This window comes from Oikopleura dioica, chromosome PAR (genome assembly GCF_907165135.1).
Source record: "Oikopleura dioica chromosome PAR, OKI2018_I68_1.0, whole genome shotgun sequence".
Taxonomy (NCBI): Eukaryota; Metazoa; Chordata; class Appendicularia; order Copelata; family Oikopleuridae; genus Oikopleura; species Oikopleura dioica.
In genome coordinates, this window is record NC_137293.1 from 3,263,872 (window position 1) to 3,291,178 (window position 27,307).

At 40.6% G+C, this 27,307-nt stretch overlaps 9 protein-coding genes across 9 annotated transcripts; 6 read left to right on the forward strand and 3 right to left on the reverse strand.

Moving 5' to 3' along the window:
* The first annotated feature begins 270 nt into the window (after positions 1-270).
* On the forward strand, positions 271-2,154 carry LOC145701251 (creatine kinase B-type-like). The gene is made up of 7 exons (XM_081778475.1): positions 271-675; positions 912-1,079; positions 1,122-1,290; positions 1,331-1,464; positions 1,509-1,744; positions 1,794-1,926; positions 1,966-2,154. Exons 1-7 carry the CDS (start codon positions 391-393, stop codon positions 2,152-2,154), a joined length of 1,314 nt encoding a protein of 437 aa, XP_081634601.1. The 5' UTR covers positions 271-390.
* Positions 2,155-6,016: 3,862 nt separating this feature from the next.
* On the reverse strand, positions 6,017-6,645 carry LOC145701252 (uncharacterized). The gene is made up of 2 exons (XM_081778476.1): positions 6,424-6,645; positions 6,017-6,193 (listed from the first exon to the last, which is right to left on the reverse strand). The coding sequence occupies exons 1-2, from the start codon at positions 6,643-6,645 to the stop codon at positions 6,032-6,034; spliced, it is 384 nt and encodes a 127-aa protein (XP_081634602.1). The 3' UTR covers positions 6,017-6,031.
* Positions 6,646-7,526: 881 nt separating this feature from the next.
* LOC145703073 (uncharacterized) lies at positions 7,527-8,616 on the forward strand. The gene is made up of 3 exons (XM_081780386.1): positions 7,527-7,907; positions 7,953-8,293; positions 8,366-8,616. The coding sequence occupies exons 1-3, from the start codon at positions 7,569-7,571 to the stop codon at positions 8,436-8,438; spliced, it is 753 nt and encodes a 250-aa protein (XP_081636512.1). The 5' UTR covers positions 7,527-7,568; the 3' UTR covers positions 8,439-8,616.
* Positions 8,617-9,511: 895 nt separating this feature from the next.
* LOC145703590 (iron-sulfur clusters transporter ABCB7, mitochondrial-like) lies at positions 9,512-12,325 on the forward strand. Its single transcript, XM_081780970.1, has 8 exons — positions 9,512-9,870; positions 9,914-10,017; positions 10,110-10,345; positions 10,436-10,621; positions 10,663-11,401; positions 11,613-11,881; positions 11,924-12,148; positions 12,193-12,325. Exons 1-8 carry the CDS (start codon positions 9,737-9,739, stop codon positions 12,256-12,258), a joined length of 1,959 nt encoding a protein of 652 aa, XP_081637096.1. The 5' UTR covers positions 9,512-9,736; the 3' UTR covers positions 12,259-12,325.
* A 594-nt stretch (positions 12,326-12,919) lies between these two features.
* Positions 12,920-15,248, reverse strand: LOC145701253 (sodium-dependent phosphate transport protein 2B-like). Its single transcript, XM_081778477.1, is given in 11 exon segments — positions 12,920-13,126; positions 13,163-13,251; positions 13,287-13,521; positions 13,561-13,881; positions 13,925-13,995; positions 14,037-14,309; positions 14,345-14,748; positions 14,814-14,874; positions 14,913-15,011; positions 15,052-15,122; positions 15,177-15,248. Coding segments are annotated over 11 exon segments (1,896 nt in total). The 5' UTR covers positions 15,242-15,248.
* Positions 15,249-15,922: 674 nt separating this feature from the next.
* On the reverse strand, positions 15,923-16,914 carry LOC145702998 (translocon-associated protein subunit beta-like). Its single transcript, XM_081780300.1, has 5 exons — positions 16,711-16,914; positions 16,609-16,668; positions 16,450-16,564; positions 16,308-16,405; positions 15,923-16,220 (listed from the first exon to the last, which is right to left on the reverse strand). Exons 1-5 carry the CDS (start codon positions 16,885-16,887, stop codon positions 16,119-16,121), a joined length of 552 nt encoding a protein of 183 aa, XP_081636426.1. The 5' UTR covers positions 16,888-16,914; the 3' UTR covers positions 15,923-16,118.
* A 283-nt stretch (positions 16,915-17,197) lies between these two features.
* On the forward strand, positions 17,198-18,576 carry LOC145702475 (ribosomal RNA-processing protein 8-like). The gene is made up of 5 exons (XM_081779707.1): positions 17,198-17,457; positions 17,602-17,920; positions 17,968-18,110; positions 18,154-18,353; positions 18,397-18,576. The coding sequence occupies exons 1-5, from the start codon at positions 17,230-17,232 to the stop codon at positions 18,572-18,574; spliced, it is 1,068 nt and encodes a 355-aa protein (XP_081635833.1). The 5' UTR covers positions 17,198-17,229; the 3' UTR covers positions 18,575-18,576.
* Positions 18,577-19,131: 555 nt separating this feature from the next.
* Positions 19,132-24,434, forward strand: LOC145702441 (ATPase family AAA domain-containing protein 2-like). Its single transcript, XM_081779665.1, has 12 exons — positions 19,132-19,354; positions 19,462-20,072; positions 20,164-21,727; positions 21,785-22,061; positions 22,557-22,582; positions 22,659-22,874; positions 22,920-23,016; positions 23,105-23,339; positions 23,389-23,454; positions 23,501-23,702; positions 23,754-24,162; positions 24,223-24,434. Exons 1-12 carry the CDS (start codon positions 19,174-19,176, stop codon positions 24,284-24,286), a joined length of 3,948 nt encoding a protein of 1,315 aa, XP_081635791.1. The 5' UTR covers positions 19,132-19,173; the 3' UTR covers positions 24,287-24,434.
* Positions 24,435-25,782: 1,348 nt separating this feature from the next.
* Positions 25,783-27,287, forward strand: LOC145703860 (uncharacterized). Its single transcript, XM_081781257.1, has 5 exons — positions 25,783-26,202; positions 26,286-26,433; positions 26,477-26,644; positions 26,687-26,736; positions 26,947-27,287. Exons 1-5 carry the CDS (start codon positions 26,152-26,154, stop codon positions 27,061-27,063), a joined length of 534 nt encoding a protein of 177 aa, XP_081637383.1. The 5' UTR covers positions 25,783-26,151; the 3' UTR covers positions 27,064-27,287.
* The last annotated feature ends 20 nt before the right edge of the window (positions 27,288-27,307 follow it).

Here is a 27,307-nt window from a genome sequence, read left to right on the forward strand (position 1 = left end):
TACTTCAAAAAGCAAATCGACCTCGCAAACTTGACAGTTTTAATTTCCGCTTACTCGTGCAATTTTCACATCACACTGGCAAATAGTTACCTAACGATGGTAACTCTCCCAAGACTCCTTGAATCCATGAACAAGTTTATACTTGTCTCTAAACAGCCGCTTAGCAGGTTCAAGTGCTCTTTTTGAGCAAGGAATGTTTGAATCTGGCCGGACAGGATTAAGGGCGTCATATGATAGGGCAGAAGCAAGAGGGAAGATAAAAGAAGAAGAAAAAGTATCGAATCTTTATAATTATTGTTGCTTAGGAACGGATGTTCCATAAACGCCCGGGCTCGAATCCTTCTCACTCTCAAGATTACCACAGTTGTTCTTCAACAGAGAAAAGCTAATATGGGTTGCTCAGATTCAAAGCCAAAGGTTGAGGAGTCAACAAAAGACTGCCCAAAAGATTACCCGCCAAATGGTCTCCCAGAGAGCATCAAAAAGCTGCCAGAGTGGATTCAGCTCGGTTGTGGTGATGCTGAGTACTATTGTGAAGAGAAAGGCGCTGTTTTTAAACCCTCGGCGATGCCGGAAGAGTGCCCTGATTTGTCGGAACATAATAACTTTTTCTCGGAAGTGATGATCGCAAACCCAGAGTTGTATGGAAAACTGAGAGGCCTGACTACTTCACAGGTAAGCTCTCCAAAAGCATCAAAAATTTGCGATTAATTTGTTAATTTGCTATAAATAGGCTGCTTTGGGGAGTTCGCATTGCAAAATTAGCTTTTTTGCATAATATTGAATTAATATTTCCACATTATGCCGTAGGATTTGAATAATTACAAGAGTTCTTGAAATTGAATTAAGATATTTGCCAATCAAATGAACATGATAATCAAAAATTCATTGGAAACGAGATTTGAATTCAGGGAGTCAACCTTGGTCATTGCATCAAAACCGGAATCGACAACCCCGGTCATCCAATGATCAAGACCGTTGGCATGGTCGCTGGTGACGAAGAATCTTACACGCTCTTTGCTGAGCTCTTCGATCCAGTCATCTCCGGTCGGCACAATGGCTATGCTGCTGATGCTGTGGTAGGCTCATTATTTTCTTTATTTCTTTCTTATCATTTCTAGCACCCAACTGACATGAACCCTGAAAATCTTTCAACAACGAAAATCGACCCAACTGGCAACTACGTCCTCACCACTCGCTGCAGAACTGGCCGATCAATTCGAGGATTCCGTCTTCCTCCATGCTGCTCTTTCGAAGAACGACGAGAAATCGAACGAGTCATTGTCAAAGGTATTCTTCTTTGATTTCAGAAAAAAATGAAGAAATTAAGGTCTTCTATCCTTGGAGGGTGAATTGAAGGGAGATTATTTCCCTCTTCATGGATCCAGATCTTACGGCCCGAAACCGACCGGAATGTCAGAGGAGAAAGAGGAATCGTTAAGAAATAACGGAAATCTCTTCCAGGTACGGTTATTTTGGAAAAAATTTCTTTCCCTTTTTCCATCTAGGAGCCAGACTCGACGCTCCTCCTCTCTTCCGGCTGCGGCCGACACTGGCCCGACGCCCGAGGAATTTTCCACAACGAAGCTGAGAATTTCTTCGTCTGGGTTAACGAAGAAGATCAAATGCGAATCGTCTCGATGCAGAAAGGAGACGACGTGGCCGCCATTTTCCGCCGATTTGCCGACGCCACCGAAGGCATCAAAAAAGTGCTCGAAGCGGAAGGCCGCGAGTTTATGCATAGGTTTGCAATTTTAACGATGATTGATTTTTGACAATTGTCTGTTTCTTAGCGACCATCTTGGGTGGATTTTGACCTGTCCTTCGAACTTGGGAACTGGTTTGAGAGCTGGATGCATGGTCAAGGTCCCGCTCTTTTCTGCCAGGGAAGATTTCAAGGCTATTCTTGGCAAAATGGGACTCCAGGTGACGTGTTAAAGGGGGAGAGACCCTTATTTTCTCTAGGCGCGAGGAGGTGCTGGTGTTGACTCTGAAGCAAAGGGAGGCATTTTTGACATCTCAAACGCTGATAGACTTGGAAAGTCAGAAACGCAACTTGTCAACATTTTTATTGAAGGAGTCGCGCAAATTATCAGATGGGAGCAGGAACGGTTTTTAGCTCCGTCTTCGATCAGTTCTTCAGAAGAAATGTAAAGAAGGGATGTTTTAAGACCGTATAAAGGCCTTGGAAGCAGGAGAAGACATTGAAGAAGCTATTGCGGCCGCTGGACTGCCTGAGAAATATTGAGCTTCTGCTTATTTTATAAATATGACATAAATTATATCATTTGAATAAATATTATTTCTATTACTTTCATTAACACTTTTAATGTGATATCAATAGATGAGATATGAAGAGATGTCATATCTCAGATATGAACGTTGGCAGAAGAAGCTTCATAATTTTTGGTAGGATTTTTATTAGATCTGAAATCGCAGAAATGCCATTTGTCTAAAAGTTGTTTCAACAATCGCATTGTTTCTCATCATTCGAAATCGTCGTCGTTGAAATTGTCGAAAGCTCATTCCACTCACATCCATTGCGCAAACAACAACAAGAAGCATTTGAAATACGTTCATTCTGTTACTAAGTTATGTATTACCAGCCTCGGATTGAGAATTTATAGCAGAGATTGAGTCTGACAGAGCACTGGACCGACGACTTCAATGCTGACTCAAAGTCTGTTTCCGAATTTTGATTTCCGTTTTGGATAAATTCCATAAGAGAAAAAGTGAAGAAGACGTAATCTAGCAGAAAACCAATAATGAATTGCGTCAGCAAAAAGGGGAAATTCGTCCAAAGCTCTTTTGAAGCAAGGTACTTGAGAAAATCATAAGCGCGATGTTGTAAGCCGTTTAAAAACAGGTGGCGGGCGTCATTTTATTTTAAAAGGAGGGTTACCGTATTACTAAGTGAGCAGCTTGCCCTTCCTGTTTCAATCTAGCATTAATTGAAGGTTGATCAATTCAGGACCTGCGATAAGAAAAATGCGCATTATGAACTTTCTAAAAGGCGCTTTATCTAATAATTCTTCTGATAATAATCAAAAGAACTTCCTAAGATTTTTTTCTTGGCGATCCGGATTTCGGAACCGGGCTTTACTTTCCTGCACTTCCCCTCTTTTTTACCATTATCTAACGACCCAAAACTCCCTTCAAGGAGCCAAAACATGTCTCGAAACTTAAGCTTATTGCATATTTTAAAAACACAATTTTTTAATGTAATAAGGGTTTTTAAAAAATATAGCGTAAATTGATCAAATCCGGGTTTTAATTCTAATTTTCACTTCACGTATTTATTTTATCCCAAAATAAAGTGTTCGATCATCGTATTTAGTAAACGCTTGTTATGGCAAAATGGATTTACGGTTTTTTTTCCCAGGTTTGGAATATAATCGAGTTAAAATTGAACCTTGATTCAATTTAGTTAAACTCTCTAACTTCGCAATAAAAAATCATGTTCAAAAACCGCAGATTCTTGAATTGCTTCTTAAAGTGCGCAAGAGTGACTTATTTTTAGAAAGGAAATACTCCAATTCTTGAATAAGAATTTGTAAAGACTGGATCAGAAGAGGTTGACAAATAAGCGATTAATGATTAAATAAGTCTGGATTTTTGCAAGGTTGTAAAAATCCAAGTCACTTGGATTTGTTGCTCAAGAACTTTTGAGTCGAAAAGTATGGAAACTCAAGTTCGGCAGTCTGTGTGGAAAACCTGAGTCAGGGCCCTGACAGAGCTTATTAGGTTTCTCTTTTAGCTCTTTTAGGACCCTGACTCAGGTTTTTAACACAGGCTCAAATTTGCCGACCCCAGCCTTTAAAACTAGACGCAAACACTTTTGGATTGAATTCTGTCTGCTAGACAGAGGAAAAACTTCAACGCTGATATAAACGAACCGCAAGGCTCAATCTTCATCCTTCCTGTATGTCTCCTTCGTTCAAGAACTTTGAATTTGAGCTTCGATCCTTGTCTAAGATAAGTTATCTTTCGTAACGGAATGAAAATAAGGAAAAATTGGAGGGCTGTTTTTGGAAGAAACATGAGTTCATTCATTCAATTCGATTTAGAATGAACTTTATTATCTAATTAACCCAAGATAATATATTACAAGAAAAAAAAATGAACTGAAAAACTCTGAGAAAAATGATTTTGCGTCAACTAATTCGATATATTATATATGTTGCGTTTTTTTTTTAATCTGAAAAATTATCTTTCAAGAAATACTTGTAATTTTAATTGCCGAGGCTCTTGGCTAAAATGAACATGATGGAATTTCCTCGATGAGGTTTCCATTTCATGAAAGATTATGTACTCGCGTTGAGTTTGTTAATTTACTGTAGATTTAGAAGCAATCGGGAAAATGCCAAAACATGTCCAATGATCGCGAAAGAGAAACGGAATTGATTTAACCCGTGAATTTTGATAAGCCGATATTAAATTCCACCACGTTCCAATTAGATTCAAGTGAAATGCTTCCTACGTTCTTTGTTTTTGATCACAGTTAGTTTTATGCTTACGATTTAGAATTAGAGAGTAGCTTGCTTATACCAAATTTGTTCACGAAAACGAGAGTTCTATCATCTTTTTACTGTCTCAAAGTAACTGAGTCTAACCCTTGAGGTTAGGGTTAGGCTTAGGCTTTCAGTTCCTAACCCTAACCCTGACTCAGGGGTCTCAATTCGCTTTGCGAACTCGCTTTTTTGCGAAGCGAACCAAAGCGAAGCGAATTCGCTTTCGCACTTGGTAGTAGAATTCGCTTCGCTTTGCTTTCGCTTCGCAAAAATTTGAAAAAAAAGTTCGCTTTCGCTCTGGGATTTTTGGCTGATTTTTCAACCCGTGCCTGACCTACACCTTTAGAAAAAAACGCTGGGTTCTCTTGGCATCATTATAAAATACAATGAGACCCAACTTACTTGACATCAATTACATAAAAATATAATTTTCATGACTACATTTGTCCCGCATTTCTAATAGTGCTTATAGTAAGCAAAAGAGACAATGTCGCCTAACAAAACGTGATCAAAGACTAATTGATACCAAAACTCTCACTTTTATTAAATTTGAAATCGTCCGTTACAAGATGTTCCCAAGGAAAACGAGAAGCATCAACACATTCTACAAGAATCTTTCCTGTAAATTAGATGAGTGCTAAAATTGTAGAAACTAACGCTTGGCAAAAATTGATAAAAAAAGTGCGATTTAATGATTTCTGGAAATGACCGCAAGAAGTCGCTAATTGAGTATTTACGGTAATATTCTAAGAAGTTCAATCCTTGCATGAGTCGGTCTGGGGCTTGGTTTATTTGATCCTAATCAAACATGCTTTCCCTATTTACCTCATAAAGATGTTCTATTTTGAATATTTCGGTCGGCGCAGACGTTTTTTAGAACCCACCAAAATTTGAGCTGTTGGTCAAGTTAAAATTTGATTCTTCATATAAATCAATAATTGCTTTCTTAAAAAATACTATGGATAATTTAGCTATTTATTTTGAAAATTTCTGCTAACAAAAAAAAACTGCCAGAACATGAAAAATGTAAAAAACCGTTGCGTTTTGTAAACTTGAGCGCAAAGCTCCTAAAGTCTTGACTTAAAGTTGTGACACAAGCTTAATCCGCGGAGTCTTTTTGACTTAGCGACCAAGAACACTCAACGAATTTTAGGAAGAGCGTAATCCAATTCTTTTCCGAAGAGAAAAAATTTCAAGCTGTCTACAAGCTTAGAAATGCAAAAAACCAGCGCACTAGGCGTTGATAAGAAAAGTCCGTAAAATCAATATTTTCAAAACTTTTTGTCAGAACGAGAATTATCGCTTTTCAAAAACGTGTTCTCAGAAATACTATACTAGCTGTTTTTTAAAAATGGGGGCCTCTATTTTAGCAATACAGCAAATACGATAAACGCTCACTTAAAAAATTGATCCCTTCGAGGGTTTCTTGATGTGTTTTTTAGAATTTGAGTGGTTTTTATGAAATCAAAAAGCGGTTGAAAAATGAGCTGGCTGAGGAATTGAGGGTTGCGGCTTTTATTTCAGATATCTTCTTCAAAAACAGGGGAAAGAGTTGGAATCCAAAAGACGTTAACTTTCCGGAGAGGATCATGCGCGCGGCGAAGTTTTCGAAAGGCTTGGTAGTTGATTGGACGGTCTTCGAACTTTCCTTGAGTGTGGAAGACGGTGAGGATGCCTCGCACCTGAAGAAAAGTGATGTTATAACATGTGCGTTCGATTCTTTAAATTTATAAACAGACTCCTTGTTACAGGGGTTCATGCGATATAAATAAGTGATAGCTTTTCTTAAAATCGCAAGTACGTGGTGTTGCAACAACCATCGGCTAATCTGATTACAAACAAATCGAACAACGCAAAATCTTGAAATCTTGAAGATAAACACTTAAAAATTTTTAAGATCACTTCTTCTTACTAGCTTGACTTTTTCTCGATCCGGCATCTTTTTGATATTTCTGAGAATCGATCTGTCTCGTCCAAAACTCCGGATCACATCTTGAACCTCGTATTGTATCGGCTTCCTGTTTCGCCGCGAGTTGCTTGCTTCAGGATGTTGCTCAATAGCTGGGGGAGATTTTTCTAGCCCAAGGAATTGGCGAAGAAGCTTGTTGATTGTTTCCCAGCCATTGAGCAGCATAACTGATTTTTTCAATGGAAGAAAAGGGACGGAAAAACAAGCTTATCTAGAATTAAATTAAAAATTACATCATAAGTGTTTTTGTAATATAACATGTAAATTAAACGACTTTCTGGATAAAAACTTGACAGTTTTTATTTTTTTGTAATTGTCTTGTTAAACATTTTTGTTTTACAAACTTCACGATCACTTTTCAAAGTGTCTTGTAATTTTGGAAAATAACATGGGCTAAAATGGGCTCTACAATTTACATTTGCAAAGAGAGTATTTTGATAATCCTGGCCCGTGATTTTTGGTTACGCTTATTCGAGTACCGTTCCGTTTTGGTCAAAATAATCGCTGAAAACGATTCTTGTTATCGACAATTCCTGATTGATGAACTTTGCGGAGATTCGCGATTCAAGTAAAAGAGCAGAATTCAGGAAATAATTTAGGAAATCTAAGCTAAGCTTGCTTGGCAAATTTAAGGCTTAGCTGAATCAGAATTGGAGAGCCTTAGCTAAGCTTACCCTTACCGTAACCCTAAGCCAGGCTACGCTAAGCTAAGCTCAAGGAAATTTAAATTTAGTCTACCAAAGAAGCTTGTTATTTTGATTTGTTCATAGCCCTTATTTTATTTTTTTATGGTAAGGGTATCACGACAATATCTATTACTGAGAGAAAGTCGGTTTTAAAAAAGGTATCTATTGTTATTGAAAATTTAAAAATGAAAGGATTACATGATAAACAACGCACAATCCAGATTCGCCCTTCATTTCATAAAAATGATATCATGAGTACTCGTACTCGCCTCGCGCGCGCCCTCAGTACGCGCTGCGCTCGCACTTTTCCGCGCGCATAAAAGCGCCGCGTTTTGTCGATCAAATCATCAATTAAAAAAATCCTCTTTTTCCCTTTTCTCGTTTCAGAAGATATATTTTGAAATGAAGATCTTCTCCCTCCTCGCAGTTTCTGCTCTCGGTCAATTCGATGAAGACGGTGTCTACGACGGCGAAGGCTGGATGACGAACGGCATCGTCGAAGCTGATGAGAATGACTCATCACCACCCGGTCGATCGTTTGGTCTCGCCAGAACTGGTGATCGAGGCCTTCCAGGATCGAGAAGATACGCGGATCTCGAGCAGATGGCGAAGAGAACTTGGAAGAACGCCGGGTTCAAGAAAAAGGACAGGTTCGACAGTAGAAAGTACTGGGCCTACGGATGCCACTGCTATTTGCTCGGCGATCGACCTCTTAGTGAGATGGGCAAGGGAACTCCAAAGGTAAATTATATTGAAAGTTAAAGAGATAAAACTTCAAAATTTCAGGACGGTTTGGACAGCAAATGCAAGCGCTACAAAGACTGCCAAAAATGCGCCCGAGAAGAGTTTGGCGAAAGCTGCATCGGTGAATTCGTCCAGTACACTTGGAAGTATTCCAGGAAGCAGGGCGATTTCATCACTCGAGATGCAGTTGGAACATGCGAAAACGCGCTCTTCCAGTGCGACAAGCAGTTTGTAGCGGATACTCTCGCCGTCAAAGACATCTTCGACGAACAGTACCACGCTTTCTGGGGCAACTTCGACAATCGAGACCCCGACAACTGCCCAAGCGGTGGTGGAGGAATTCCAGCGCCGCATCAGTGCTGTGGAGGAGACGGATTTCCTTAGTAAGTCGATTAACCACTTCTTCCTTTTCTTGAACCCTATTTTTCGACCTCTTTTTTATCCTTCTTTTCTAGCCAATGGATGAACGAAAACAGAAACAAGTGCTGCAACAACGAAGTCATCGGCATTTCCGACATGTGCTACTAATTATCTGTTTCAATAATTTTCTCGACAACTCAGCTTTTTCTCGCTGAAAGATTTTTACTCTTGGCCTCGACAACATGAAGAAAATCATGTGGCCGTATTTATCTGTACATACATCAACCATTTTTAAGTGTTCTTCATACTTATTATCAAAACAATTTCAATAAAATCGATCGATCAAAACTTTATTTTCTCGTTTTTTCTTTCCATGCAAATAGCATAAAATTGATTACGAATTGAATTTACGAATTTCTAATTTTCTAATTGTATCTTTTGCCCTTGAAAAAGAGTAAATTTGAGACAAAAAAAGAAGCCCGCTGGGGGATTCTGATGATAATAAGATTCGGGAAAATAAAGCGAAAATTGATTCGCGCGATTCTACTTGATGAGCGAAAATAAATCAGCAGAAGACAGGAGATAATTATTTTTCATCGAACCTTTTTTCTTTCGCAGAGGTTCAGAAAGAGAAAATGGACAAACATCGACATGGAGCGCAGTGTGAATGCAAATGCACAACAGTAAGACCAATTTTTCTTGAGCAGAAATTAATTTTCTTAGGCGCATTTTGGCAAGTTCCCGAACTCGATCGCGATGAAATGGATTGAAACAAGCAACGACACTGAAGTTGAGACGGATTTTTACTCAGAGCGCGAGGCTTTTTTCGAATTCATGCTTCCAATGCTCGGCTTGTTCTTCGCCCTGGCATTTATTTTCTACTTTATTCATGGCTATTCTACTCCTGGTTAGTTTTTTCTAGTTGGGAGACTCTGAGTCTGACAGTCAAATCGTTTTCAGAGAAGCTTGGGAAACTCAAATCAGCGCTGAGCCCAAAATCGTCGCAGAAGTTCGAAAATTGTCGAAATTCAACGATTCCAATTGTCAAAACTCCAGCTTTGCGATAAAAATGCATTATTTCAATAAATCATTAGATGACTTATCTCATTGTTTTCTCGCTTGAGTAACTCCTACATGAATTCTTTTACGACTTCGTTTATTCTGCATAAAAGGGATGAAGGCGTTTCCGTCTGGAGGACGAAAGGTGCTCCATCCAATGAGACCGCGCCATTGATTTGACACACTTGACGAGAGAAAGAAAAAGAGACTCTCCTATTTTTTCCTTATTTAGTCTCGGCGCTCAGGAAATTCCCCGGCGGCGAGTTCAGATAAACTCGCGTTCGTTTACTTTTTTTTTTTTGTTTGCTCGTCTGATAGCTCCCTGCAGAGTCCACTGAACAGTCTTTCGAAATCGCACGCCGAGTTCAAATTTATCGCCACAAGAAGAGATAAAAAATAGAAGAAAAATGTGTTCGATGGTGAAAGTTGAAGAGAAAATAAAAATAAATTGCGGAGAAGATGAAGAATTAACAACAACACAGCTTATAAAAAAGGTTCGGCCCTTTATTTGGCCAGATTCAGAAACAAATGGATCAACGAGGTGATAAAAATATCGAGAATAGCACAGAAAATAAAATTTTTAGAATAAAATTCTCCGTTCTGAAAACGATCTTCTTGATTTTCGCGGCGAAGGGTTTGAGCTTGGCGATTCCTTTTTATTGGAAAGATCTTGTTGATTATCTAACGGGTAGGTTCTTTTGTTTGATGAAAAAATTGAAAAGGTCGTTAACCCGGATTCAGAAGAACAAACCTAACTTTCTGTTTACAAAATCTTTTTAGCAATCGACGAAAAAGATGTCATCTCGACCGCCGAAACCCTTGCTGCTCTATCGACCCCTTTCGTCACCTATGCAGCCGTCAAATTGATGGAACCGACTATTGATCAGTACAAATCTTACACCTTCGCCAAAGTGAAACAAAGCACAACGCGTAAAATTGGAAAAGCGCTCGTCGAAAAATTATTTGGACTTGATCATGCTTTTCACACTAATCGCGAAACTGGCGCGATTTTAAAGGTACGTTCATTTTACATAATTTTCATGCAATATAAATATTTGCTCTCTTCCGAAAAAGAGGGAAGGAAATTGAATTAATTTCGTTTTCAGGCTGTGGACAGGGGAAATCGAGCAATAGCGACTGTTCTCCATGCGTTATGCATCGTCTTTTTACCGGCTTTATTTCAAGTAATTTGCACTGGCGGTTTTATTTGGTATTTTTGCGGAGCTGTCTATGCCTTGTCCCTCTTTCTTGCGATGTTTGTTTATGCGACCTTCTCAATCAAATACACCCAGGTAAGAAATATTCTCCTACAAAAGCCACTGTAATTTTCCAGTATCGAACTCCCTTCCGAATCGCCATGAACAAAGCAGACATGGAAGCAGGCAATCTTGCAACAGACTCGCTCCTCAACTACGAAACAGTCAAGTTCTTCGCCAACGAAAAATACGAAACAGAACGATACGACGAAAAACTCGCCAAATTCGAGGAAGCCGCGTTGAAGACCGATCGAACACTGGCGCTCCTGAACATGGGTCAGTTGGCGATTTTGGCTTCGTGTCTCCTTTTCAACTTGGCAATGGTCGCCGGCGTCGTCGATTTCGGACAAGGATCGATTGCGAATGGAGAATTGACGATTGGTGAATTCGTGATGATGGCAAGCTATTTCCAGCAAATTCAACGACCGCTTTTCTTCCTTGGCTCGACTTATCGAGACTTGATTCAAGCAAGAACTGATTTTGACAGTATGTGGCGGCTGATGGAGCAAAATCCAGAGCTCGAGGAAGGTCCGAAAACTCTATCGGCCGAAAAACAACTCGACATTAAATTCAAAGACGTCCGCTTCGCCTATGGCAATGGCAACATCGTTCTCGACGGGGTCAACTTTTCCATCTCTCCCGGCGAACGAGTCGCAATCGTTGGTGGTTCTGGCGCTGGAAAATCGACACTGGCGAAACTTCTCTTCCGATTCTACGATCCGATTGAGGGTTCAGTTGAAGTGAATGGGGAGGACATCCGAAACTTTAACTTGAAATCCTTTCGAGAAAATATCGGGGTGGTTCCTCAAGATTGCGGTAAGAAATCTCTTCATTCCTCTTTTTTCCACATTTTTCGGCATTTCATTTTTTTCTTTTAGTATTTCTGTCACGCTTTCTTGTCTAAACACTAGAATAAGCACTCAGTAGTCAACAAGAGAACCGGGTAAGTATCGTATGAAACTATAAACGTATTTTCATCCAGTAGTAACTATCTTCCAATCCCAGCTTTTGACGCGTTTCATTTCAGTTTTGTTCAACGACACAATTTACAACAACATTCGTTACGGAAACCTGAACGCGACGGAGAATCAAATTATCGAGGCCGCGAAAGTCGCTGATCTCCACCGATCCGTTGCGGAAATGAAACAAGGCTACCAAACTGTAGTTGGCGAAAGAGGAGTCAAACTTTCTGGAGGCGAGAAGCAAAGACTTGCTATTGCGCGTTGCTTTTTGAAAGATCCGAAAATTGTAATCTACGATGAAGCAACAAGCTCGTTGGATTCTGTAACCGAACAGGTGAGATTTGCTTTCAAAAACCTTAGGTTATCTCGTTTCTAGCGCATTTTGGAATCGCTCGAAAAAGCCACAAAGAACAAATCCCTTCTCGTTATCGCTCATCGACTATCAACGATCGTCAAGAGCGACAAAATCATCGTCTTGAAAGACGGAAAAGTCGCCGAAGTCGGCAACCATTTCGATCTCTTCGTCCTAAACAACCACTACAGAAAGATGTGGGATATTCAGTCGAATCAACAGGACACGATAAAGAAGAAAGCAGTCGACGTACGCAAGCAACACATATATTTCTAGTTCATCTTTTCTTTCAGAAAAACAAATGCAGAAAAACGATCGAAAGAAGTCTCGAGAAAAAAGGCTGCTGCGCCAAATGTTAAACAATTCATCGTCAAAAAATCTTCATCCATAAAATATAAACACAAATAAAGGAAAACATAATTACTAAGAATCTACGTGTGTTTTGTCTATATTTCTCATCGAAAATATCCGTTTCTTCTTTTGTCAGCGGGAATAACCTTTCATCATCGTGTTCATGCATGTTAATGAGTGCTTTTGCAAGTTGAAGTGTGGAATTAAGCCCTTATTGTCTCATTTTAATACGACTCGATAGACAGTCTTTGACTTGAAAAAAACGGATAGAGATGCATCTTCTTCTTCAATTCTATCCTCCGCGAACTGACTTTCTTGGAAACTCAAAAACCACTGTAGGAACGTCAGCATTTTTTCATTAAAAAGTAGTAGCCCACTAATGAACTTCAAAATGCATGTTTAGTGAAGAATCAGCCAGAGTCATTTCAAGGCGAAGAATCAAAGGCTGGACTTTTTAGGAAAAGATATCGATCTCACTTTAGCTAGTTTTTCATATTTTGAAATCTATACGAAAGGTGCTTGTGCGATTACATTCATGTATGTACACTTTGCTGCTGCCCTTGTCTGGTGCATCTTTCTACAGACGAAACCGAACTGTCTCCCGTTTAATTCTCTGCTTTTTTATTCAATTAAACTAACAGCATTTTAAATAAATACATGAGGAGAACCCTAAATCTTTGTTCGCTGATAAGCTTCGTTGACAACTCCGGTCTCGTTCTTCGAAACAGTTCTTGATCGAGCACCCTTTGAAGACCTCGAAATTGTTCTAGAGCGAACTGCGGATGCAGCTACCACTGCTCGGTTGCAAAAAGCATCGTCGTAAGGTTTAAGGGAGCGCAGCCAGATGGGTAGGATTTTCCAGTCATCGCGAATTACCTAAAATTAAAGGACTTTAATACTTTGTCTAAATACCTCTGGGAGAATTTCAGGCTTTGAGTCACGCAAATGATTGATGACAACGACAGTCAGGATGATAATGAAGACAAGGAGGAATAAAACGCCTTCAAGGATTGTTTTGCAAAAGAAAAGAAGACACACTTGGTATTAAAATGAACCCTTCCTGTAAGAATAGGAGCAACAAGAGAGAGCACAAAAGCCAAACCCGGGATCGCAACAAAAAGTCCGATAATGTAACAAAATGCCCACCACCGATATTTTTCTGTCTCCGCTCCTGCCCAAAGAGCCAAGCGAATAGGCAGTCTTCTGGCAACAGGAACAATGAACCAAAGGAGAAGTCCCACCATATTGAAGAACAGATGAGCCAGCGAAACCTGAATCTTTAACAAAGATTAACGAAAAAGGGCAAAAACCTGCATCGATTCAGCAAATCCATCCCCCAAATTTGCCAAAGCAGCAATCAACCCCGTCGTTGTTGTCCCAATGCAACAACCAACAATCAAAGAATAAGCCCTTTCAAGAGAAATGACGCCGATTCCACACAGTGGAGTGATTACCGCGCAAACGATACTGGAGCTTTGGACAGCGACAGTCATCAGAATTCCAACAATAACATAGATATAATCGGTAAGTGGGCGGAAAATACCCGGAAGATCTTTGTCGATATATTCTCGAATGATCCGATTGATGTGTCCGGAGAGGACGGATTTTAAGCTTCGGACGATCATTGCAAGCTACAATTTTTGACTCGAATACAAAAATAAGACAGCCATTTACCGAGTAAAACATGATCACAAGCGCAAGAGCAACAGTGCATAAGCCAACAACAGTATCGGAATAACAAGCTCCTAGAGAAAAATGAAGATGGTGATTCAGTGAATAATCTTGCCTGTGAAAATATGATCGTTTATCCTTGCGCAATTCTCGCCGAACATCGCAAGAAACGAAGAAACATTATCTCGCTCATTCCAACTGCAGCTCCAAGACTGATCTGCTTCCAAACACGCATCCTCGTTGTTTTCAATGCAGCGCTCATCGCTCAATCCGCAGAATGTAGCGCAAGAAGAGATAGTTTTGCCACAGTAAGCGACGAAACTTCCGTTGTAATACTCGTCTCCAAGGGCTGCTTTGTTGACGGCGATAATTTTGCTTTTTAGTGGACCTAAGAATTATCGAGTGGATAGAAGAACATTGAACCTGTGATTGTTTCGATAGGATTGTTGATTTCATCAACAGCAGACGTATTTGCTTGATCAATTGAAAGAACACACGCTGCTGTGAGACGATGCAGTGGTTGAAACGCCATTTCTAGAGGAAGCAAGACAACTGCCGTGAGCAAATTATACATCGACAAAACCACTGCTGAAGCAATTGCCCGGCCGAACTCAGCGCGTTGAGTTGCATTACCAAACGCAACGAGAGTGCTCGTGATGGAAGTACCGACGTTGCAGCCCATCACCATGTAAATTGCCTATAACGAGGGCAACTTATTCGAATTGTTTGAGTTCAGATGTTCTGAGAGACGAGCCCTTTCCTGGGGCACGGTAAGGATGCGTGCGCCGACCATGGTGATGATGATTGAGGTTGATGTTGATGAGCTCAATTAGGAGATGCCAAATCGACTCTTGTTTTGAGTACAATACGGTTGATAAGGACTCCGTTCCTTTGAACAACAACTGTCACAATAATTCCAATTATAAGACCACAAAGCGGGTTTGAAAGAGTATCTTAATGATATCAATTCTAGATCAAAACTCTAGCTGACCTTGATAATCTACGAGGAATCGGTTGAGAGATGCACCGCCCAAAACTTGGAAGGCGCTTGATAAGATCCCCAGACTAACGATGAAGATATAGAGAAATCCTTGAAAATTGGGAAAATCTGTTATTCAAAGAAAACAAACCGATCGCAAGGAGAATTTTGTAGACGACTGTACATGGTGGAATAATCTCATCAGGATCTTTTATTGGAACACTAAAGGAATACCAAATAAATCAAAATATTTCTCATTAATTTTTGAAGCGTTACATGCTGATTTCTGGCTCTTTTTTCTCGTCTCGGTTATCCTCGGGAATTTCTTGTAAAGTGGACATTCTCTTTTCTAGCTTTGCTTTTCGAAAAAGGATGACGATGGGAGCCAAATGAGTACACAAGGCCCGAGAGTGAACTTGGCCAACATACAAATAAAGCGCAAACATTAAGATATCTTGATAATTGCGTAATAGACGAATACCTAGACCTGTGTTATTAAAAAACGAAAAAGAAGCAAGGTTTGAAATAAATATCAAATTTTATTGCAAATTTTGATGCAACAGCAGCATAAACATTCGAACCATCCAAAATTATCTCTATCATCTGATTCTTCGGGTTTTTCTATGCTATCCCAGCTTGCAGTGGAGACATTTCTAGTTGCCGCGTTTGACTGCTCATCTTCTTTTTCTTTTATGGTAGTTTTGAGACTTTCTGGTCCAACAGTGTACTCAATCGGATCTGCGAAAGAAACAACACTGATTCAGGCTTTCAAAAATTGCGAATCACAAAAAATAGAGGGCCCAACTTATTCTCAAGGGGTCCTTATTTCTGGACACTCTTTTTCATTAATAAGCCCTTCCTAGTCCTCCTCTTATCAAGAAATGCCATTCTCTTACTTTTGACGGGTTCGTCAAAATAACTCGTAAAGATCACTCTTTTCAGAGTGAAATAAAATGATGGCTGTCCTGCTTTTACTACATCGGCGAAAATAAAAACGCGCTGCCAAAAAGAAGACACAAAAGTAACTTTAGGAATAATTAATTTATTTCTAAGCTTGTTGCGAATATGAACTGAATATTCGTAATTGGGTCGTATTGCACAGGTGTAAATCGCTTGTTTAAAGTTTTGTAAAATTGCTCCTTTTTCTACAGATTTTTTTGTTTTTGGAGCAAGCAGTCACTTGACGGCAGCTTGGAAACTTGAAATAGTTATTTTTTTTTAGTTCTTCTTTGACTTCGTGTAGCGAGACTTGGACTTGTTGTAGAGCATGTATGGGAAGAGAAGGGATGGAATGGTCAGGATGAAGAAGATCAACCAGTCCTGAAAATTGATGGTCAAGAAGATTCTCTTAGTTTTACTCGTTGCTTCTGAATAAGAGCAAATATTCTTGTATATTGATGAACTTACAACTCCATGTGATGCATGATTTCGGAGGTATTCCGTTTCTGGAATGATGTTGGCAACTCCGTAGTCTGACGAGAAGGATCGAACAGTCTCTTCGCTTTCTAAAATACGTATTTTGAAGAATTGTCATGGCTTTGCTCCTTACCAGAAGGTCTGTAATTGAGAACAGCAGAGGTGATATTCTGTGCGCCGGCTTTGAGTGGCTTTACGACGATTTCGTGAACGACGGAACTGTCTGGCTCGATCTTGCTCCAGCTTGTCTGAAATCAACGATGAAGATCATTTAAATAAGGAGAGGAAGTACCTTGACATCTCCACTAACAACGGCCCAGTCCTTGGCGAAGTTTTCTTCGTTGAATTCAACCTAAAACGGGGTTTTAAACGATATTTGACGGTAGATGCTTACGTCAAGAGCAGCGGATTGACCAATGTTGTAGATTTTGTAGGTAAAGGTCATATCAACATTTTCGGCGAGGATTTTGGTTTCTGTTTTCTTTGACACAAGAAGTCGTGCTTCAGTAGGAGCAGCTTGTTCTTCGGCAAGAGCGCTACCGATCAGGGCAAAAATTCCGAACAATTTCATATTCTGAAAACAAGAAAAATAACATTTCCGAACAAATATGCGTGAAGAAGAATTTCAAGGCATAAAATGACGATAATTGTAAGTTTAAATCGAATTTTGTGACACTTAAATAATGAGTTAGTCGATTGTCTCTAAATCTTCAATTTTCCTTCTCCAAAAGTCTCTCTAAAATGATTGACTCCGACTAAATCTTGAAATTTCCCCCTTATTGCGCGCTTGGTGCCACGTCTTTTCGCCATATCTGCCGCGCGATTATTGGTCGCGCTTGCGCGCGGGCGGCGCTATTTGCGCTAAACGCGCATCTCGCGCATTTCGCGCTGCACGCAAAAATTGATAAGGAAAATGACGGAAGTCGTGGAAAAAGTTGAAGAGGGAAAAGTGGCGAAAAAGTCGAGAAAGAACAAATTCAAGAATCCGGGATGGCAGGAGAAGAAGATTTTGAAGGCAGAACAAGTGAAAGAGATCTTGGAACAGAAAGCGAAGAATAATGAAGAAAAGATCGGAAAGAAAAAGGAAATCTTACAGAAAAAGAAAAAGTCGAGAAGAGGCCAGAAGAAGGATAAGTTAAAGGTGAGCTCGTACGCGCTATTGAGTAGCTATTATTATAATTGTTATCAACAAGGTTTATTCCTTTTTATCGTTTTTACGGAGTCCTTATTTTTTATGAAATAATGAAATCTGACCATCATTATCTTAGATAATTTATCTATTCAGAAAAAGAACGATTCCTCAAAACCCCCAAAAACTCCTTCAAAGCCACAAAAAGTCGAAAAAGAAGACGAAGAATCGGACTCAGAAGAAATGGAAGTTTCTCCCTCAAACAATCCCTTCGCCGCGTTGGAAGACAACGAAGAAATACCAGAAATCAAGCCCGTTAACCCCGCATTGGCGCGAAGAAGAGCGTTGAAAGAAAAGCTCGAGACACAGTTGAAGGCGGCGGAATTCCGATTTATCAACGAGCAATTGTACAGAAGCGACGATAAAAGTTGCAAAAAGATTTTGGCTGGAGATGCGGCGAAAATTTATCACGAAGGTAAGAATATAAATCTGATTCTTCTGAAAATGTGTTCAACATTTCAGGTTTCGCAAAGCAGGTAGAAAAATGGCCGGTTAATCCAGTCGACTTAATCATCAGTTACATCGACAAAAAGCTCCCCCGAAACCACGTGATCGTCGACATGGGCTGCGGGGAAGCCAAATTATCTGCGTCACTCAAGCACAAGGTACACACTTATTCTCCTCCATGATTGCGAAATTTATCTGTAGGTTCACTCATTTGACCTGGTGAAACACAACGAGCGAGTCACAGCATGTGACGTTCGAAAAACGCCACTTGAAACAAACGAAGCCGACTGTGTTGTTTTCTGCCTCGCCTTGATGGCAGAAAGAGTCGATGAATTTATTAAAGAAGCGAATAGAATAACGAAAACTGGCGGAAAATTGATCATTGCGGAGGTCAAATCAAGGTACAATTTTGATATCAAGCCCTCATTTATTTTCATTTTTCAGATTGGAGAATGAAAAGAAATTCAAGAAAGCCCTGGGGTCTTATGGCTACACGATGGTATCCGAAAATGACAGCAACACTCACTTCACACTTTTGGTTTTGAAGAAGTTCCGCGACATTGAGCCAAAAGCCAAATTGCCTGCGTTGAACTTTCGTGCCTGTCAATACAAAAAGCGATAAACACTCATTTTTTTTATCATTTTGCATTTTTAAGACATTCTGTCGAAATCAGATGAAGACTCGTAGAACGGCCGATGCCGAGGGAGATACAGATGAGCATTCGGACCATCATGATGATCAGACAAATCGCCGGTCCAACTACAGATCTTACGGGTAAATACAGTCATTAATCTCGAGAGTCATTTTATTTACAAAAAAGTGGTCGAAGTTCCGGGCGAAGAGAGCGAGTAACTCGTTCCCAAGTCATTGTCATCAATTTGTCCGGATCAGAATCAGACGATGGCGGTCTTGGATCCTTAGCTCCCAAAAGAGAACGTCGGCATCTGCCTATTCGCTCCGTTCGCTCTAGAATCAGAAACAGTCAGTCAAGGAATGGATTCAAAAAGCCTTTATTTGCTCTTGGTTTCGCATCTTTTTTACCTCAAAAATCAAAGGAAATCATCAATTGAAAAAATCATAATTTTGAAAATTTCTCGTCTCTAGAATTGGTCCCAAAAACCTGTTGTCTTATCAAGATTTCCCAAGAAAGTTAAAAACGCGGCAAAATGCGCTTGAGAGACCGGAATTCCCTCGGCGTTTTGTCGGAATTGACAAACTCGATGAAAAATATGAACTTTCCAAGTGACCGACGAAATTCTTTTGAATCCAATGAAAGCGGCCACAGCCTGCGCTCGCACTCGAGCAGACGCCATTCGCCGGCATCAGGTTATCCGCTTCGAAGTCGGGAATCAAATAGACGAACAAATAGCGAAGTAAAGGAAGAATACGAGGAGTATAACGGTAAGTTAAGACCTTTTCGGGTGATGCATGGAATTTTACTCTGTTTTTTTTCAAATTTGCTTATGAATGTCGGTGTTTTTGCATGATAACAGTGAGAATATCTTCAGAAACTCCAGAAATCAGCCTTGCCAACAATTCCGCCCACGACGAAGAAGACGATGAAGAAGAAATCCGCCGACCGCCTTCTCGCTCTCGTAAATCCCGAGTACGGCCAGTTCGCCCATCCGGTCTTGCTCGCGAACTCAACAATTTGCAACAACTGGCCAAGGAAAACTACGGCAGCGATTTTGGTGAACAAGAAATGAGTCTTCACGATCGTGTCAAAGCTAGAAGCCGACGATCGCAAAGTATGCGGGAAGAAAGGCGGCGACAGGAGGAAGAAGAGCAGAATGAGGAGCAAATGGATGATGATGACGAGAATGGCGATGAAGATGATGAGGAAGGCGAAGAAGAAGAAGACGAGGAAGAGGAAGAAGAAGAGGAGGAGCAGGATCAGGAAGAGCACGGATCGCGATACCCACGAAGAACGCGTCGACAAAGAATCGTCCCGGAGCGCTACGGTCAGCAAAGAAAGAACATCACGATTACACGATCATCCACACGGTCAGGTTCAAGACGAGCGCCAGAGATATCGATTCGTCGCTCCTCAAGCGCCCCGAAGAAGAATCGACAAGCACGATCGTATCAGTGGGACTTTAGAAAGAAAAAAGACCGAAAGGTATTTACTCTTGAGACTAGATGCTTATATCTTAACCTAGTAGGTAGTACATATGTAGTAGGTAACTAGTAGGTAATGTAGTACATTAAAGGCGCATGAATCGGACGATTCCTCGTCAAGCAGCGACGAAGAGCATTTCCAGAAAAAGAAACGTCGAGAAATGGAGCGTTCCCGCAATACCATGCTTCCCATGAATTTGAACATGAAGGATGCCAATCATCGTCATGGATTCCGCGATCGGGAGCGAATCGGAGCTTCTCTCGCAGATGTGGATCCGATGGATTTCGACAAGTCCATCACCTTCTCCAGTGTGGGTGGTCATCCAGACGCGATAAGGCAGTTGAAAGAAATGGTCGTCTTGCCGATGTTGTATCCAAACGTCTTTGAAAAGTTTTCCGTTCAGCCGCCTCGTGGAGTCTTATTCTACGGCCCGCCTGGAACTGGAAAGACATTGATGGCCCGTGCGCTGGCCAATGAATGCTCACAAGACGGCAAGAAAATGGCGTTTTTCATGCGAAAAGGAAGCGATGTTCTCTCGAAATGGGTCGGCGAATCGGAGCGTCAACTCCGCCTTCTCTTTGACCAAGCTTATCGCATGCGCCCCTCTATCATCTTTTTCGACGAAATCGACGGCTTAGCCCCTGTCCGCTCGAGCAAGCAAGACCACATCCATTCATCCATCGTTTCTACCCTCCTCGCGCTCATGGACGGTCTCGACAGCCGCGGAGAAGTAATCGTCATCGGTGCTACCAACAGAGTCGACGCCATCGACCCTGCTCTTCGACGACCAGGGCGGTTTGACAGAGAAATTCTATTTCCCTTGCCAAGTGCTGAAGCAAGAATGCAAATTTTGAAAATTCACGCGAAAAAGTGGGAAGCAAAACCAGAAGATAGCTTTTTCCGCCGCCTTTCGTTGAAAACCACGGGCTACTGCGGTGCTGATCTAAAGGCTCTCTTCACCGATGCTGTTTTGAACGCGCTTCGACGAACCTACCCAGCTGTTTATCGAACAACCCAGAAAATTGACGTCAACTTGGGAAACATCACCCCAGCAGAAGAAGACTTTGAAAACGCGATGAAGACGATTGTTCCATCAAGTGTTCGCTCTGATTCTTCCGCAGCTGTGCCCCTTGACGCTCATTGCAAGCCTCTTTTGATCGGAAAGTTCAACGAGCTCTTGGAACACGTGGGCAATCTTTGGCCGCATGTCAAGCTCAAGAATTCCAGCTCGAATCGAACCGATAGAACTATTTTTGACCAGCCATCAAGCTCGAAAGACGAGTTTCTCATTTTCGAACCTCGTTTACTTATAAAAGGGATGCCCGACAACGGACAAAATCTCCTTGCCCAAGCCCTGCTCGACTCGATGGACAGTTTCAAGATCATCAAGGTCACTCTCCCCGCCCTTTTTGCTTGCTCGACCAGAACTGTGGAAGATACCCTTGCTGAGATGCTGCGAGAAGCGTCCCGTGCTGGAAAAGCAGTTTTGTACATTCCAGATATTGACAGTTTGTGGCGCGCGTTGTCCGAGGTCTGCCGGGGCATACTCATTTCGATGATCAAATCTATGCCTTACAGCCAACCAACTTATTTAATTTTTACATCGTCGGCAAACCCAAGCAGCATGAAAGATGATACTCCTAGTGAAATCACAGGTATTCGAGAGAGTTTTTAGCGATTTCAAAAACAAGCTACTCCCTAACCCATTTTAGACCTCTTAAAAAGTCCAGACAATACCTACACCGCCGCGCTTCCATCCTCCACTGAACTTACCAACTTCTTCGCCAAAATCAAAGACAGCTGCCTCATTGCTCCAAAGTCATTCGCCGCCGAAGCCCAAAACATACTAAAACCATCATTTTACGTTGAAGTAAAAAAAGACGAAAAAGTCCTGACTCAGGAAGAAGTCGACAAAGTCGAGCAAAAAGAAGAAAGTACGATGCGAACTTTGCGCATTTTCTTGCGAAATTGCGTGACCATGCTTGCTAAGGACAGTCCTAGGGTCGGACTCCTTTCCTTTATTTTTTCCTTACTAAGGGTCCTTTTTCCTTAATTCCTTTATTTTTTCCTTACCCTTTTTCGGATTTTGAAGAAATAAAACCCTTTCCTTAATTCCTTTCTCAGTTTTCAGTGACCCTTAGTAAGGACCCTTAATCCTTAGTGATTTTTCCTTTTTTCCTTCCCTTACTAAGGGTTCGAGAAAGGATTTTTTCTGTCAACCTACGCACTTGAAAACCGATTCTTACGAAAAACCTTTTTAAAACCCTTAGTAAGGAAAGGGATTAAGGAAAAATTGCTAAGGAATCACAAAAAAATGACTTTTCCTTTTTTAAATCCTTACTAAGGAAAAAACCCTTTCCTTTATCCTTTGTCAGGTTTCAGAAAAGTCCTTAATCCTTTCCTTAGTCCTTTTTTGATTTTCCGCAATTTCGAAACCCTTACCCTTAGCGACTAAGGAATCCTTAGTAAAGGGTCCGACCCTAGGGACAGTCGTTTCAAAGAATTTGTCGGTAAGTTTTTCAAATCAAGTAAAGCCATGAAAACTGCCATAACGTTACATAATTTCTGTAACACTCAATCTTCCAGACCCTGTCGACCCGGACGAGTTACCCGACTACCATGAAGTCATCAAGAACCCAATGGACCTGACAACGATGATGTGCAAAATCGACGCGCACGAATACCAAACGGTCAAGGAGTTCCTATCGGATGTAAAGCTCATGTGCGCGAACGCACTTGAATACAATCCGATTACCTATCAAGAGGAACGGATGATTCGCCACCGAGCGTGCCTGGCAGTCGGTATGTTTTTTTACTTGTTGAAATGATTTTTACATGGATCTTTAGATGTTGCACATGAATATGTTGAGACCGAGCTTGATCCTGAGTTTGAGACTGTTTGCGAGCAGATCAAAGTCGCCAGAGCGCTCAGAGGAAGTGAAAAGTAAGTGAAAACATCGACAAGCCACATGCAATTTCGCAAGAAGTTCTTGCTTCTTGTTCTTTTTCTTTATTCCGATCCCAATTTATAGGAAGAAATTCGCTCCAGACTACGTAGAAATCCCGAAAACGACGCCGGAAGAGCTTGCCGAGCAGCAGAATGAAATAAAAAACCGCGAAATCAAAAACGAGTTCGAAGATGGAGAAGAGATCTGGTGCCTTCATTCTGATGACAACAAGTTCTACATTGGCCGGCTGAATAGGACCAATCATGAAATGCATCCAGACGCGCCATTTTATGTTCATTATGTTGTCGACATAACAAAGGTTTGCCTCCGTTACCTGTTAATGCCTGCTAAGTGATTTAACTATTAAGCGATATACTGTCTGGGCCCCCGCCTCTAGAATTCGCTACCGTCTCACCACAGACAACATCACAGACGTAAGCAAACTTCTGACAATTTTCGTCAGCATCAAGCTCATTTTAGAACGTAAAACTGACGATTTCAAAGCGAAAACGAAAGCGAAAGTCGAACTGGGCGTCTGGAATCATTAAGCGCCGCTCCACCCGTAGATCTATGGTCGAGAACGATGAAATGATCGATGCGGATGAAACGACGAGGGAGTTCGATGAGGAGACAAGGCAGAGCATGTTCGATAATTGCGAGAACTCGAATGACTCCAACAAAGGTAATTTCAATTTTGGGGATTCTTTCGAGGAGACTCTCAATTTTTCTTTAGAGAACGTTCCAGTTGCGCCAGTCGCAACCACTGCTCTCGAAGAAAAGCAACCGACTGTATCGTTTATGTCCACCCGTCGATCTTTCGAGCAATCCAAAATGGATGTCGACACACCGTCCACCACCAAAACAGCCACCAACCTTGACGCTTCCCAAAAACAAGCAACTCCCGAAAAAGCTGCTGAATCTTCCCCTGCTCCGTCAAAAAAAGTCAATCTGGAAGATATCTGGTCTGCTGAAGAACTCGCCTTGATCCGCTCCGAGGCTGAGAAGCAGCCAAAACCGGTTGAAATCGACGAGCACGCCCTAGAAAAGATCTTCCAAATGGCGGTCGATGTATCTTCAGGAAAAGTAGTCAAGGACGTGATGCGTGTGGGAGCGGCGCTGAATACTGTTATTTACAGATACAAGTGAGTATTTTATGAACAAAACGCTGGTCGGCTTTGAAAATTGGTAAAAACTCTTTTTAGGGACCAATCGGACCGCCGAAAATTGCCAGAAGATCTCCAGCAAGTCCTCAAGATTCACAGCTAACTAGATTTACAGCCCTTCAGAAACAGAGTGCAACAATTGTTACATGTAACTGTATCTAACCAATCACTAGAATTTCACAGAAACTGATACAATCACTGGTATAATCAAAAAACTCATTTTATCTTCACTGCCATTTAATAAATGAAAGATATTCACAAAAAAACCTTTCTTCGTCATTTTTTGATTCGGGGCTCTTTAGCCCCATTTAGTGGTAAAAGTATATTTTTTTCTTTGTATCGATCGATCTAAAGATGATTCATCCTCTCAGTGCTCAACTTTATTGACTTTCTTTTTTGAGAAACTTTTAAAAAAGAATTTTTAACGGAAAATAAAACTTAAACGGTAAGATGATCTTATAATAAGCTTAGAATTTCATGACCAATGCTCCCCGATAATTTGCCTTCTGGCGGCTCCGATTCTGAGCTAATAATGAGCTCGACGGTTTTTACTGAAGTTTTACTACTTTCACCTTTTTCATGATAGGTCACACTTTCTAGAGACGTCTAAGAGGATCCGTTTCATAAATAATAGAAAAGTAAGTCTGATCAATAGTTTAATCGAAGGATTGGCAAAAGGACAAGTAGGCAGTAGCGTAAGAAATCCTTTGATCTTTATTATCTTTAAATACGCTGAATTGAATATAAAAGAACATGGAACAAAAAGAAAGCTCGTCATTTTCTTCCTAGTTAAAATGTTTTGTGTTCTTTTTCAATTTTAAAAAAGAGGTACATCTACGTCATTCGGCCATTCAGTTAGATTGAAAAATTCCTCCGAGAAATTTCCATTAAAACCGAGACTACTTTTTTATTTATTGGGCCGATAGTATTCGAATTATTTCGAAAAGAATATCTTGTTCATATAATATATACCTTTGAAGTCGTTTTTTATCAAAGGCCATATTTGAAAGATAACTCCAGTGTGACAGTTGGGGTGTATCTTGAAAGGGAAATTGGAAAAGTTGTAAAACAAACATTGTCCTCTCCTGTCTCTGGGAGCGCCCTTAGCCCGTTTTAGGCTGAATTTTATCAACCGTCGCATTTTTTTTAGTTTCGTCAAATCTGAATCTATAAAAAGCAACAACGAAGCCGAGCAATACGAAAATAGAAAGAGATTTTTTCTTACCGTTTTGAGAGATGGAGAAAACAGAGCCAGGCTCATCATCGAGGGAAGAAGGAGATTTGGAGAGACAGAGTTTGACTGGAAAAGAAAACAACAAAGAAGAAAGGAAGGAAAATTCTTGCTCGAAGAAGAAAATCGCGGGATTAACACTTCTGATTTGGGTTACAAGAAAATCTCAAATACTGATACAAAAATTATTTTTCTAAGCGTTTTGAAATAGTGATATGTTTTATTCTCAGAATCAAAAAATAATAGGGCAGAACGATCATGGCAGCTGATAGGTTTCTGACGCAATCTGATTTTAGACTTTGCAACACTTGAGATTTCGAAACTTGATTAAAAATAATGAAGTTTTTATATGACTCCTTCTATTTTATTAAGAAGACTGCCTAGCAAGATCGGTTTATGAGAATTTTGAGATTTACGAAACTCGCTTTTTATTGAAGAAAAACCAGCTTTCGCTATAAATAGTCGATTTTTCGAAATTCGCGTAAATTGAGCTAACGCTTCGTGACTTTAAATGATGATATATCGATCCAGTTATGCGGTTTTTAATTTTCCCCGCGGTTATTAAACCAAGTCCATTTTTCAATTTTATCTTCTAACCCCAAGCCCAGTCCATTGCCGCTATAACCTGCCTCTACGTCGGTGGCAATTACCTCCTCTCCGAGTCAGCAGCAGAGTCTACTGCAAATACAGTACCAAGAACTCCTCAAAAAACGCCCTTTTTGGAAGTAGAAGTTAAAATGGAAGAAGTTGCGCCGCCAGATTTTAGAGAATTTGGGAACCAAGTTATTGTAAGTTAAATTTTTCAAATGTTATCTTGACCATGATTTTTATACAAAATACAGATCCTGATAAGTAACTGCTTATTCTTCAGGGTAAATGGAAGCTATTCAATTCTACCGAACCTATTCCGTATTATGTTGCGCTTGGAATGGATAAATTTATGGCGAATATCGTCACAAAATTAGACTCAGTCATGAAGATCGAGTTAACTAGCGAAGGTTTTGTTCAAACCAGCACAGGTATAAACCTATAATAAAATAAAACTTACTCTATTTGCTTTAGTGACGGGGCTTGCTGGCGCTTTTCTACCGGCAAGTATGAAAACTCATGTTGTCAAGCCGATCTTTGGCGGAAAAGTCGAAAATGTCTACAATGGGATTTCAAAGGACGAGGAGGACTGGCTTGCTACTGCGTTTCCCGATCGCTGGGAGATTTTTATTACTCATCATGGTACGCAAATAGAATTGGGAAAGAAAGAATGATGATTTTTAGATGTGAAGAACGAGAATCAAGAGAGTATGACGGAGCATATGACCATGAGAGTAAGTAGCTAGAGTGAGAACAGGTGAAAATGTAGAAGACGCGTGCGGCTTCGAGGAAACTTCGCAGAAAATCCGCGCTCCGTGCGACCTCTCAACTTGAGGCTTTAGACTTAAGATACTGAAGTTTCTCGAGTCTCGAGAGAACTCGATTTTTACTTGCTTTCTTAGCTTCACCTTTTTTAATACAGTACCGATAGCCGTCTCTTTCAGATTTCGACGGTAATGGACGAAAAGTCGAAGAAAGAAGTCCGCCAGCTGAGCATTCACCGTCTCTTGAACGACGCTCCTTCAACCGAATGTACTTGGTTTCTCCGCCCTACCAAATAGAAAGATGAAGAGCCTCTGAGATAATTTTACCTGCAGCCCTTTTTTACCACTTTCCGAATTTCAAATGCCAAAAGCCGATAGATATTTTTCAATTTTTCCAGAGCTGAAAAAAGAGCAGTCATATTCTTAGAAAAATCGCAGTACTACAGTAAAATTACAGAAAAAAGTGTGTTACCTGCCTGAATCCTGAAATTCTTTTCCCCAGTTCAATAATAAAATATTATTCAGTACTTTTGATTGTTTT

What these genes read in the sequence shown, in the direction of transcription:
- LOC145701251 (XM_081778475.1), top strand. Translation starts at nt 391, where the DNA reads ATGGGTTGCTCAGATTCAAAGCCAAAGGTTGAGGAGTCAACAAAAGAC. An exon ending in GGCCGCGAGTTTATGCATAG is followed by an intron (nt 1,745 to 1,793) that starts GTTTGCAATTTT and finishes TCTGTTTCTTAG; the next exon opens with CGACCATCTTGGGTGGATTT. An exon ending in TTGGCAAAATGGGACTCCAG is followed by an intron (nt 1,927 to 1,965) that starts GTGACGTGTTAA and finishes TATTTTCTCTAG; the next exon opens with GCGCGAGGAGGTGCTGGTGT.
- LOC145701252 (XM_081778476.1), bottom strand. Translation starts at nt 6,645, where the DNA reads ATGCTGCTCAATGGCTGGGAAACAATCAACAAGCTTCTTCGCCAATTC. An exon ending in ATCGAGAAAAAGTCAAGCTA is followed by an intron (nt 6,194 to 6,423) that starts GTAAGAAGAAGT and finishes ACTTTTCTTCAG; the next exon opens with GTGCGAGGCATCCTCACCGT.
- LOC145703073 (XM_081780386.1), top strand. Translation starts at nt 7,569, where the DNA reads ATGAAGATCTTCTCCCTCCTCGCAGTTTCTGCTCTCGGTCAATTCGAT. An exon ending in TGGGCAAGGGAACTCCAAAG is followed by an intron (nt 7,908 to 7,952) that starts GTAAATTATATT and finishes TCAAAATTTCAG; the next exon opens with GACGGTTTGGACAGCAAATG. An exon ending in GGAGGAGACGGATTTCCTTA is followed by an intron (nt 8,294 to 8,365) that starts GTAAGTCGATTA and finishes CTTCTTTTCTAG; the next exon opens with CCAATGGATGAACGAAAACA.
- LOC145703590 (XM_081780970.1), top strand. Translation starts at nt 9,737, where the DNA reads ATGTGTTCGATGGTGAAAGTTGAAGAGAAAATAAAAATAAATTGCGGA. An exon ending in GGTGGTTCCTCAAGATTGCG is followed by an intron (nt 11,402 to 11,612) that starts GTAAGAAATCTC and finishes GTTTCATTTCAG; the next exon opens with TTTTGTTCAACGACACAATT. An exon ending in TAAAGAAGAAAGCAGTCGAC is followed by an intron (nt 12,149 to 12,192) that starts GTACGCAAGCAA and finishes CTTTTCTTTCAG; the next exon opens with AAAAACAAATGCAGAAAAAC.
- LOC145702998 (XM_081780300.1), bottom strand. Translation starts at nt 16,887, where the DNA reads ATGAAATTGTTCGGAATTTTTGCCCTGATCGGTAGCGCTCTTGCCGAA. An exon ending in GTCAATCCGCTGCTCTTGAC is followed by an intron (nt 16,669 to 16,710) that starts GTAAGCATCTAC and finishes ACCCCGTTTTAG; the next exon opens with GTTGAATTCAACGAAGAAAA. An exon ending in TCTCAATTACAGACCTTCTG is followed by an intron (nt 16,406 to 16,449) that starts GTAAGGAGCAAA and finishes TACGTATTTTAG; the next exon opens with AAAGCGAAGAGACTGTTCGA.
- LOC145702475 (XM_081779707.1), top strand. Translation starts at nt 17,230, where the DNA reads ATGACGGAAGTCGTGGAAAAAGTTGAAGAGGGAAAAGTGGCGAAAAAG. An exon ending in AGAAGAAGGATAAGTTAAAG is followed by an intron (nt 17,458 to 17,601) that starts GTGAGCTCGTAC and finishes TTATCTATTCAG; the next exon opens with AAAAAGAACGATTCCTCAAA. An exon ending in CTGCGTCACTCAAGCACAAG is followed by an intron (nt 18,111 to 18,153) that starts GTACACACTTAT and finishes ATTTATCTGTAG; the next exon opens with GTTCACTCATTTGACCTGGT.
- LOC145702441 (XM_081779665.1), top strand. Translation starts at nt 19,174, where the DNA reads ATGAAAAATATGAACTTTCCAAGTGACCGACGAAATTCTTTTGAATCC. An exon ending in AGAATACGAGGAGTATAACG is followed by an intron (nt 19,355 to 19,461) that starts GTAAGTTAAGAC and finishes GAATATCTTCAG; the next exon opens with AAACTCCAGAAATCAGCCTT. An exon ending in ACTGTTATTTACAGATACAA is followed by an intron (nt 24,163 to 24,222) that starts GTGAGTATTTTA and finishes AACTCTTTTTAG; the next exon opens with GGACCAATCGGACCGCCGAA.
- LOC145703860 (XM_081781257.1), top strand. Translation starts at nt 26,152, where the DNA reads ATGGAAGAAGTTGCGCCGCCAGATTTTAGAGAATTTGGGAACCAAGTT. An exon ending in TTTTGTTCAAACCAGCACAG is followed by an intron (nt 26,434 to 26,476) that starts GTATAAACCTAT and finishes TATTTGCTTTAG; the next exon opens with TGACGGGGCTTGCTGGCGCT. An exon ending in GATTTTTATTACTCATCATG is followed by an intron (nt 26,645 to 26,686) that starts GTACGCAAATAG and finishes GATGATTTTTAG; the next exon opens with ATGTGAAGAACGAGAATCAA.